This window comes from Astyanax mexicanus, chromosome 12 (genome assembly GCF_023375975.1).
Source record: "Astyanax mexicanus isolate ESR-SI-001 chromosome 12, AstMex3_surface, whole genome shotgun sequence".
In the NCBI taxonomy this organism is placed as follows: Eukaryota; Metazoa; Chordata; class Actinopteri; order Characiformes; family Acestrorhamphidae; genus Astyanax; species Astyanax mexicanus.
Window position 1 is genome coordinate 7,129,685 of NC_064419.1, and position 11,610 is coordinate 7,141,294.

Below are 11,610 nucleotides of genomic sequence, written 5' to 3' on the forward strand. Positions count from 1 at the left end.
TATGTATGATTAAATGTGTTTTTAAAGGCTAATTTTCCAAATTGAAAAAATAATAGGTTGTGACTTAATGGCCATGAGAAATGGCCATTTGCGTCCTGGGTCGGGACCAGTTGAGAACCCCTCGCTTAGACCATGTGTTTCTAAACATCTGTGCCACCACAGACCAAGCTTAACCACAATGGTTGACCAGCAAGACCCTACTATTCTACTGGTGTACAACCATGACCACCACAATCAAGCTGGTAGATCTGCAGGACCAACTTGCTTAACCAATATGACCAACATAAACACACATAACCAAGTAGCTACATGCATAAAGTATGTTTCCTCCAGAATAATAATCTCTATGACCACCATGACCATCAAATACCAATTAAGAACCTCAGTCTTACCCTGTACTGTGAGTAAGGCTCTGCTCTGCATGGTTCCAACATCACAGATGTACAGATCACTGTCAGTCTTCTCCAGGTTGAAGATGGTGAGGCATAGGACAGTTCCTTTCTTCTTCATCAGGTACTTCTGGCCTGAACTCAGCACTACCATCCCCTTTAACCAGGTCACTTTACTGGCAGGTCTTCTGGTTTCACACTCCAGAATGGCCATGCTCTTCTCCTCTGCTCGCAGGTCTTTCAACTCTCTTGCAAACGAGTGCTGCAAGTCTACATAGATGATAGAATAGTATTGAGTAATTCAGTTCTCCAGCTATTTTTGAGAGTACAGGCTCAGTTATTCTCAATGTCAACACCCTGAATTTATGTTGCCCTACTGTTTTAAATGCTGCTTGTTTTGTCTTGAACTTTTTTTTCTAGTAAATAAATTATCATGACCTACACCTTCATTGCCATGTTTGTTGTTTTCAGAAGCTTTTGACCCTGAGCTGCCCTCTACTGGAGGTACTGCTTAAAATCCATGCCAACATAAAGGAGAAGTATGTATAGAAATAAGTGGGATACTGACCACTTTATTCTGTTTTTTGTTGATGTAAAAGCTGGATTTGCATTCATATGTGCGTAAAACAAGCATGGGTGCAACGGGCATTGCGCTCCTGTGTGAATAAGATTAGGCATTAGGATTAGGCAGCTGACTGTTGACTGTTGTCAGGGTTTAAATCAGTCAGTGGCACAGTTGCATTGTCCCGTTGACAAGATAGATTTTCCCTTTTAGTGGAAATGTACATTCAAATGCTGCCCAAGTCCAAGACTAGGCTTAAATACTATCTGGAAAACTGACCATATATGTCCAAATGTTTAAACCCTTGCTTCTTGGGCTCGGAAGAAAAAAATAATGAATCAGTTTTATTCACAGTAAATTAAATTGTACAAGTGAAGAAGATTGGGAGAATATGTAACTTGTTACATTTCCATTTCAGACACTAATCAAATAAATGATGGCCCTTTCCCACTGCATGGTACCTACACTATTCAACTCAGCTCTTCTGCTTTTTCACTTCATTTCATTTGGCACTGGCAGATATCTGGAGTACTTTTTAAGTTTTCAAGTGATTAAACTATGCAAAGTGCTGACTGACCAAAGACAATCAACTTTGAATTTTGAATGACCTTCAAATTGCTTTGTTGTCACGCTGAAGATCCTTCTGACAAAGTTTTCTTACATCACCAACTACATTTCAGGATAGAGCTGTGGTTATTGAAAATGGTAAATGTACCAGAGCTCTGATAGTGAGAGATTCTCCTGATCTGGTAGTGGAAGGTAGTTTGTTCCACCATTGGGGAACTCTGTATGAGAACAGTCTGGATTGCTTTGTGTGAATGTTTGGCAAAGTGAGGCGACGTTCATTGGAGGAGCGCAGCTCCTTGGTACTTACTACCAAGTACTTACTACATGGTACTTACTAACAAGTAATAAGTAGAGTACTGTAGTGTGGGTGGTTACCAAGCAGTGGTAATGCACCATTAATCAACAATTAAAGCACTTACCTCTAACCTCTAACCTTGCTCTGGTAGCAGTTCCATCAGCCTCACAGCAGTACTCCCCCGAGTCCTTTACCGTGGTGTTACAAATGATCAGTCTCACCAAATAGCCTTCCTGGCTAATCTCATATTTAAGGCTTGCTCTGATCAACCTGCCGTTCTTCAGCCACTTGATGGTGGCCTGAGGCTTTGTGATCTCACAGCTGAGCTCTGCATCTTCTCCTGGTGTAGCTTTCACATTCAGCATTTCCCTGAAGACCCTCACTGGCTTTTCTGAGAAAAGATGAGAAAAGAAAATTATTATTTGTTCAATTCCCAGACGGCTAAATCGGAGTGCAGAAGGGTATCTGCAGGTATTAATTAAATGTAAATTAAATGTAAAACTTTTTAAGATTTTAACACCACTGGAAGTCAAACAACACCAATTTATTTTAAATTTTCAAACTTTACAGTAAGCTTGTGATTCCTGTTTTTTTTTCTTTGAATAACCACTTTTTTAAACATACACAAATTAAAAGTTTTCACTTACCAAAAAAACCCTTCACACAGTGGAAATACAGTGGCTTACAAAAAAAGTATTCATACCCCATTCATACTTTTTCATATTTTGTCACCTTACAATCATGGAGTCGTCATGTTTCTCTACTAATTCAGCAGGTCTTACTACTGGAGGAAGAGTAGATTTAAACAAAACTGTAATTCTTAAAAAATAAGCTTTTCTTTCAAAGCCAAAAGAGTGCTGGATATTAATGTACACAGATTTCTCTCCTGAAAACTGTCTATTTGGGTGAGTAAAGCATTCTGTTTATTTACAGTAAGCTTAGAATTCCAGTATTTTGTCCAAGCGGTTAGCAGCACTAGCCAGGCACGGTTAGCGTTGTATCCTCAAGTGGCTAGCAGTGCTAGCCTGCCTCGATTAGCAGCCCTAGCCAGCCCGGGTTCGAGCGCTATCCAGCCTCATTTAGCAGCGCTAGCCAGGCACAGTTAGAGTTGTATCCTCAAGTGGTTAGCAGCGCTAGCCAGCTGCAGTTAGGACTAAGGAACCTTGAGTGTACTCATAAGCCAGGGTGCTATCAGCTAGCGGTTTGTCCAATGTAGCTTGTTTTAAAAAAGAAACCGCACAGACTACAGTCTGATATACTAACCTTTGAACGACAGAAGAGCTAGTGCTATGGTTAGCGGCTAGTGCTAATGCCACTGCACTCAGCCTCAGTGCTGGAGAAAATGTATTTACTGCTCCTTAAAACCTGACTGGTAGAATTCATACATAACAGTTGCAAGAAAAAGTATGGTATTAGTTGAAGCAGACTGTGTTTGTCTATTGTTGTGTCTTAGATGAAGATCAGAACACATTTAATGACCAATTTATGCAGAAATCCAAGTAATCCCAAAGGGTTCACATACGTTTTCTTGAAACTGTAAAGCGCTCTGGATTAAGATGCACTTTCATTTTTTGGGGAAAATTAATTTAAGCACACCTCATAATGTCACGGTGTGGTGCAGGGAAGACGTGAAGGCAGACATAAACGCAGGTAAGAAATAAATATTTAATCAATAAATAACAAATAAACAAAGAAACAAGGAATGAGTAACACGAAACAAAGATACACAAATAACCAATAACCAAAACAAACCAGAGAACATAAACTAAACCAACTAGAGATAATGATAGAAAAATAAACAGGGAATATATACAAGGGAATAAACTAGAAATAAACAAGGAAATAAACTATAAACATGAAAATAAAAACAAGAAATAAACGAGAAACAAGGGACTAAGGCTATAGGAGACAAGGAAACACTGAGAGAAGCTATGGAACACTGAGAGAGAGACAAACAACAGAGGTTAGTGCAAAGACCGATGAAGACAAAGTGCCACAGGAGATCTATAAATAGGAAAAGCAAACAATGAACACCTGGGGAATGGCGGAGCTAAAAATAAGACACGTGGTGGAAAACTACTGAGACAGGAGACACAGAGGAGCAGGGGTCACGTGGGAATAACACACAGGCACGAGGACAGACAGGAACAGGGCGAAGACGTGACACATAAGTCTGAAAAATATGATACTATCTTCACTAGCTAAAAGCAATGAATGAATGTAATTAACATTAAGACTTAACTTAAGGTCTTTTTTTAGGTAAACAAATCTGTAGAGACCCTGTGTACGTACCTTTGACAAACAGCATAGTCCTGCAGCTGAGGTCCTTAATGGTGAAGACCACATCCCCAGCATCAGATATCACCACCTCATGGATGTCCATCGTATATGTGCGCCCCTTGTTCGCAACCTGGATTCTACCATTGCTGACGATCAGCTGACCATTCAGTGTCCAGGAAGCTTCATCAATGATGTCATGTGACAAGATGCATTCGAAACTGCAGTCCTCCCCCTCAACAACCGAAACGGTCTTCAAGCGCTTAATGATGGTAATGTGGAGATCTAACATTAAAAAGTTCAGGTAGACATTATTACTTATGTCACTTCTTTATGTAATTCAGTTGACTCCTTTTAGCTATAAGCTAGCATAAACAGACCTTACCTCGAACAACGAGCTTGGCTTTTGATTGGCTGGTTCCCACATCGCAGGAGTATTCCCCGTCATCATCTTTTCTGAGCTTGTGGATGATGAGAGATAATAACTTGCCTTTATGGAGAGGTTCATGCTTCTCGCTGGAAGATAAAACTGCACCGTCCTTCCTCCAAACAGGGTTTACTGCTTCTTTAGAGACGAGACATTGTAAACATGCTTGGCTGCGCTCCTCTGCGACGAGGTCTTCCAAAGATCTGAGGAACACTGCTGGCTTCTCTGAGGAACATAGATATGCCAGAGAACAACACAAAATTAGGAAGAGTTAGGATTAGCCATGCCTTTATAATGGGTGCAGCATGTGCTTTTGCATTGTCTTGTTGAAAAATACATGTGATTATCCATCAGATACCTCTGAGCCCAGAGAAATTCACACCGCTTCTGGACATGGTTAATAAAAAAGCTTTTGTTTCAGGTGTCATTTGTGAATATTTGAGGATTTATGGAGAACTGGATATATTTTACCCATCTTTCTTAAAGACTTATTCTTTTTTGGATGCTTTGTTCATACAAAATTATGATTTAAAGAGTTTCAATCACTTATTTATGTCACGCCTACCACAGACTCTGTAGTTCCTTTCTCTGACTCTGCCGTTCCCGTCTATGGACAATCCCCGGTCCGGAACTACACCTCCCAGCATGCACCTGTCAACACCACGCGCTCGGACTCAGCCAACCGTGGCTCACTCAGGCGTTCTACATCACCGGAATTTTAGACTGTGTTCAGGTGTTTGTAATTTAGTTTTAAGTATAAATATCTGTCTGTTTGTCTCGCGTGTGGCGAGGTATTTTCTCTGTATTTCCAGCGATATACTGAGCGTTCTTCTTCTGTCTATATTACCCGTGTATGACCCTTGTTTTTTTTTTTTTTGACTACATTTCTGCCTTACCCTTTTGTTCTGTTTGTTTTGTGATTTTCTGGTTTATTGAACTCTGCTTCTGTTTAATGGTTTCGTTTTCGGTTTGTGATTCAGCTCTGATGTTTTGGTTGGTTGTTTTTCTGGCTTTGACCCACGCCTGTTATCTGACTACGCTATCAGCTTACGTGCTTTATAATAAAGCCTTGTTTTGTTTTTACCGCGAGCGTCTGACTCCCGTCTGTGGCGTTACAATTTACATCACTAATAATTTTTTCTACCTCATTACTAGCCCTAAATTTGCATTTTGGACACTTTAACCCTCCTGTTGTGTTACGGGTCAAATTGACCCGTTTTAAAGTTTGAAGAACTAGGAAAAATCATTAAAAGTAATTTTTTCATTATAATTTTTTTCTGCTTGTCTTAATTAGGGTAATCAACATATCATATGAAGATGGTTCATCTCACATATTTGCAAACCACCCCCTGCAAAAACTAAACTTAAACAACATTGCAATGTTATGTTTTAATGTTATGTAAAACTACTATGTTTTATATGTTGGTCTTTCAAAAATAATAAAGTAGGGAAACATTTAAAACGTTTAAACATCTATTTTTTTGTGAAAAACAAGTGAATTATCCAAATTGAACCTTTACCTGTTAGAGGTAAGGAATACCATTGCATTAAATATTGATAGAATGATTAGTAATGGTGTTAGTAATTAAATGTACCCTGGTTGTTAGGATTTTTTGGTTTCAGACATCGTTTGGATAATTAAATATGCACCGGGTCAATTTAACACGGGAACACCAATGCTGTTTTTAACAAATTAATATAATAAAATTATATGAAATTAAATTCTAATATAGTACCAGTCAAAAGTTAGACACACCGACAGGACACAAAATAATGCATTGCATTATAGATTAATACTAAAGGCATCCAAACTATCAATACAACTTAATAAATAAATTATTTAGTAAACAAAAAGGTGTTAAACAAACCAGAATATGTTTATATTTTAGAATTTTCAAAGTAGACACCTTATACAACAGCTTTACACATCTTGGCTGGATTTTCTCTGTCAGCTTTATGAGGTAGAGTCACCTGGAATTCAGGCTTTCAGTTAACAGCTGTGCTAAACTTGTCAAGAGTTAATTAGCCTACTTGAATTTCTTGACTCTTCGTGTGTTTGAGAGCATCAGTTGTGTTGTAAAGCGGTAGAGTTGATATTCAGATCCCTTTCCCACCAAAATAAAAGTTCTGTTCAAGCTTATAAGAACAATGGTGCTTTTTATTGAACCTGCCCACGTTTCCTCTAGATTTAGTGGAACCCTCGAAACGTCACATCATACGTCATCAACAGAGGACGTTGAACAGCGACGGTAAACACGGTTTGCTCTGATAAACCTGATATTCTTTGGATCCTGCTGCAGAAGAACGTTCCTAGTTCCAGAATCGACTTTTGTTCGTGGAAACGTGGAGAACGGTTCAATTCGCAATTAGGTTTGCGAGCTAGAACTCTGGCGGTTCCACATCGGTGGAAAAGTGCTAACATTGAATAGCCCTATTTGAGTTATGTTCTAATCCATATTATTATGTATTCTCAAGTGTAGTCGCAAAGACCATCAAACATAAGGATGAAACTGGCTCTCATCAGGACTGCCCCCAAACAGTAAGACAAAGAGTTACCTCTGTTGCACAATATAAGTTCATCAGAGTTACCTGCCTCAGAAACCACAACCGGTTGGTTTGTTTAACACTTTTAAGTTACTACATGATTCCTTATGTATTCAATCATAGTCTGGATGACTTTAGTATTAATTTACATTGTAGGAAAAAATAAAAATTTTGAATGATTTGACTGGTTCTGCAGGTTTCTTCAGACTCCTCAAACGTCCCTTTCAAAGTCAACCTGATTTTATCGTATGGACACAAACTATGTTAGAAGATCAGAATTGAATTACCTTTCACCCTGAGTGTGGTGGACTCACTGAGACCGATGGTTTTGAAGGTCACCCTGCTCTCCTGTGGAGCGAGCCTTTTGAGAATGAGGCTGTAGATCTTTCCTGAGTTCTGGATCCTGTTAATATAGTTGTGGTGTATTATTCTGTCGTTGAGGAGCCACTGAACACTGGGAGACTCGTGGTTTAGCTCACAGGAAAACACTGCTGTTCCATCTTCCTCTGTCTCCACCTGCTGCAGATGCCGAATCGTCTTCAGTCTTTTCACTGTATTGAAGAACATGTTTTTTAATAGTAATTCAATATGATCTAAAAGAAGACACTAAAGAAAGTACATTATTAAATCCTTGAGAATATACCCTTATGAACCTCACCTTCCACATTGACCCGCCCTCTGCTCTCAGCTCCTCCAGCCAGGCACCGATATTCCCCAGAGTCCCCGGCCTTCACCCCCACAATGGTCAACTCAGCACGGTTCTTTTCACGCCTCATGCTGTACTTGCTGGAGTTCAAGAGTGGGGTCCTACCTTTAAACCAGCGTACTACTCTGGGAGAGGGGCAGAACTCACAAGTGAGGGTCACTGTCCCGTTATCTTTGACGTCTATATCTGAAATGGGCTGCTTGACCACTAGGGGACGCTCTGTATGGGGGTGAACCATGAGAAAATAAATGTTATTACAGAGAAAACCGCTGAGTTTTATTTATCATAAAAACAGATGCTTGGCAGCAATGGTCACCAGTCATGCTGCAGAATAATTACTGTTCTGCAAATCAGTAATCAAAAAGTCATTCAAATTCTCACAAATTCCAAATAAAAAAAAAAAGTCATTTAGAGCATTTATATTTGCAGAAAAAGAAAAATGGATGAAATAACAAAAATAGGCAAAGCTTTTAGACCTCAAATAATGCAAAAAAAACAAGTGCATGTTCGTAAAGTTTTAAGAGTTCAGAAACTAATATATTGTGGAATAACCCTGGTTTTTAATCACAGTTATCATGCATCTTGGCATCATTTTCCCCTCCACCAGTCTTACACACTGCTTTTGGATACTTTGAATGAGAAGAGTTGTGTCCAAATATTTGACTGGTACTGTACATCCAAATGTTTGTGGACACCTCTTCTTATGAATGCATTCAGCTACTATAATTTGCAGTGACTGGTGTTCTACCAATATGATGTTCTACCAATAGAATTGGACACCCTGGAGCAGACAAACAAAAACATATTGGCACTATGGCACTATGCCTAATGGCTTGGGCTAGAAAAGTATAAATCCCCCAAATGATGGAGCTCCATCCAGTACTTTTGGATTGGATGAGTTGTGGATGCAATTTAAATCCTTATAGCGATGCTCTAAAATCTAGTAGACTCAAATCCTCTCTGGACTGTAGACATTTACTGAAACAAATGCAGGAACATATACAGGGGTTGGACAATGAAACTGAAACACCTGTCATTTTAGAGTGGGAGGTTTCATGGCTACATTGGAGCAGCCTGGTGGCCAATCTTCATTAATTGCACATTGCACCAGTAAGAGCAGAGTGTGAAGGTTCAATTAGCAGGGTAAGAGCACAGTTCTACTCTAAATATTGCAATGCACACAACATTATGGGTGAAATACCAGAGTTCAAAAAAGAACAAATTGTTGGTGCACGTCTTGCTGGCACATCTGTGACCAAGACAGCAAGTCTTTGTGATGCATCAAGAGCCACGGTATCCAGGGTAATGTCAGCATACCACCAAGAAGGACCAACCACATCCAACAGGATTAACTGTGGACACTGTAAGAGGAATCTGTCTGAAAGGGATGTTTGGGTGCTAACCCGGATTGTATCCAAAAAACATAAAACCACGGCTGATCAAATCACGGCAGAATTCAATGTGCACCTCAACTCTCCTGTTTCCTCCAGAACTGTCTGTAGGGACTATGAATTATTGTGGTTTAAAAACAAGTGTTTCAGTTTCATTGTCCAACCCCTGTATATCTCCAGATGAGGTAGATGTTTACCTGTAACGGTGAGCTCTGCAGTGGTTCTGCTCTTCCCTGAGCTGAACTGGACAGTGCCACACATGCTGCTGTCCGTGTTGGTGAAGATGAGCCGGTGGGAGGTTCCTTCCCTCTCGATCTTCACCTCCGGGCTGGAGAACAGCAGCGCTCCATTTAAAGTCCACTTGGGAGCTCGCTCTGCCTTGATACTGGTTTCCACTCTGAAGCGAGCTTCCTTAGGCTCCATTACCTCCACTGAGCTCAGCCCACGCACAATGCTGATGGCCTGCTCTGGAAAGACAGGCATAATTTACAAGCTGTAAAGGTACCAGCTGAAAAATATCAATTAAACACAATTAGTCCTAACAGTAAGATGATTTCTTTGCTCACCAATTTAGATGGGATTTATTTTACGTGGAAACGTGAAATAATGTATTTTTACTACAGAACATCTGGAAGATGTATGACCAATTTGGAATTGGAATTTTTGGTCCCACTTTATAATAAGTGTCCCTAAGTACTATGTAGTTACATGGTAACAATCCATGTAACTACAGTGTAACTACTGATGAAGTACACATTGTTACAGATTAACTACACATTTACAGGTTATGTAATTACACATGTGTATTAAGGTTAATTTTGACTTGTGTAAGTACACATGTGTACCAGGGTGAGTGTACTTACACATGTAATAGAGCAAGTGTACTTACACATTTGTAACAATGTGTGTACTTACTAATGTGTAATAGTGTGTGTAGTAGACAATAGCTGTTGGATAAGTTTATACTCAACTTATCACACACAATATTACACATGTGTAAGTACACACACATTGGTACACATGTGTAAGTACACACACGTTGTTACACATTTGTAAGTACACACTCGTTGTTACACATGTGTAAGTACATTTGCTCTATTACATGTAAAAGTACACTCACCCTGGTACACATGTGTACTTACACAAGTCAAAATTAACCTTAATACACATGTGTAATTACATAACCTGTAAATCTGTAGTTAATCTGTACCAATGTGTACTTCATTAGTAGTTACACTGTTGTTACATGGATTGTTACCGTGTAACTACATAGTACTTAGGGACACTTATTATATAAATGGGGCCGAAATTTTAACATTAAACACTTTTTTTTTAACACTCTGCTGTAGCATCCACCAATAACTACAGTATAACTCACGTAGAGTAATAATGAACTTTACATTACATTACATTACATTACATTTGGCAGACGCTTTTGTCCAAAGCGACTTACAATAGTCAAGTACAATGTAAAATAAGTTTAAAGGTAAAACATCTTTGGATAGGGATAAAAGGAGGTCAAAGGGGAATAATAGGATAGAGGAGTGAAGGAGGGGAAGAAGGAAATGAGGTTAGAAGTAGTTAGTGTGTTAGAGGTGTTAAGAGAGTAAGTGCTCTTTGAAGAGCTCTGTCTTCAGGAGTTTCTTAAAGATAGTGAGAGATTCTCCTGATCTGGTAGTGGAAGGTAGTTTGTTCCACCATTGGGGAACTCTGTATGAGAACAGTCTGGATTGCTTTGTGTGAATGTTTGGCAAAGCGAGGCGACGTTCATTGGAGGAGCGCAGCGGCCGGGAGGTAGCGTAAGCCTTCAGGAGCGAGTGCAGGTAGGAAGGAGCCTGTTCTGTCATCACCTTGTAGGCGATTGTAAGAGCTTTGAATTTGATGCGAGCATCAACTGGTAGCCAATGGAGCTCAATGAGCAGCGGGGTGACATGTGCCCGTTTTGGCTGGTTGAAGACCAGACGTGCTGCTGCGTTCTGGATCATCTGGAGTGGTTTTACTACACAGGCCGGGAGGCCAGTTAGCAGGGCATTGCAGTAGTCGAGGCGTGAGATGACGACCGCTTGCACCAGGAGTTGGGTGGCCTGTTGCGTCAAGAACGATCTAATTTTTCGGATGTTATAGAGCGCAAAGCGGCAGGACCGAGCAACTGAGGCCACATGGTGCGTGAAAGAGAGTTGGTCATCAACCAGAACACCCAGGTTCCTAGCAACCTTTGTCGGTGAGAGAGAGAAAGAGTCGATACTTATAGAGTTGTGTTGAAAAGATGGTTTTGCTGGTATAACCAGAAGTTCAGTCTTTGAGAGATTTAATTGAAGGTGATGCTCCTTCATCCATGAGGATATGTCAGAGAGACACTGCGATATCCGTGCAGAGATTGAGTGATCTTCAGGTGAGAACGACAGGTACAGCTGGGTGTCATCCGCAAAGCAATGGTAGGAAAATCCGTGTG

The 11,610-nt window shown here is 40.0% G+C and overlaps 1 protein-coding gene across 1 annotated transcript in view; it reads right to left on the reverse strand.

The window, feature by feature from the left end:
* obscna (obscurin, cytoskeletal calmodulin and titin-interacting RhoGEF a) overlaps positions 1-9,641 on the reverse strand; it is an 82,724-nt gene extending 73,083 nt beyond the window's left edge. The window contains exons 1-7 of the mRNA XM_049486018.1: positions 9,356-9,641; positions 7,720-7,986; positions 7,349-7,612; positions 4,476-4,742; positions 4,106-4,375; positions 1,938-2,204; positions 393-659 (exon numbers count right to left, since the gene is read on the reverse strand). Of these exons, the coding sequence (XP_049341975.1) occupies positions 393-659; positions 1,938-2,204; positions 4,106-4,375; positions 4,476-4,742; positions 7,349-7,612; positions 7,720-7,986; positions 9,356-9,641 (1,888 nt within the window). The remainder of the gene's footprint in view (positions 1-392; positions 660-1,937; positions 2,205-4,105; positions 4,376-4,475; positions 4,743-7,348; positions 7,613-7,719; positions 7,987-9,355) is intronic.
* Between the last annotated feature and the right edge of the window lie 1,969 nt (positions 9,642-11,610).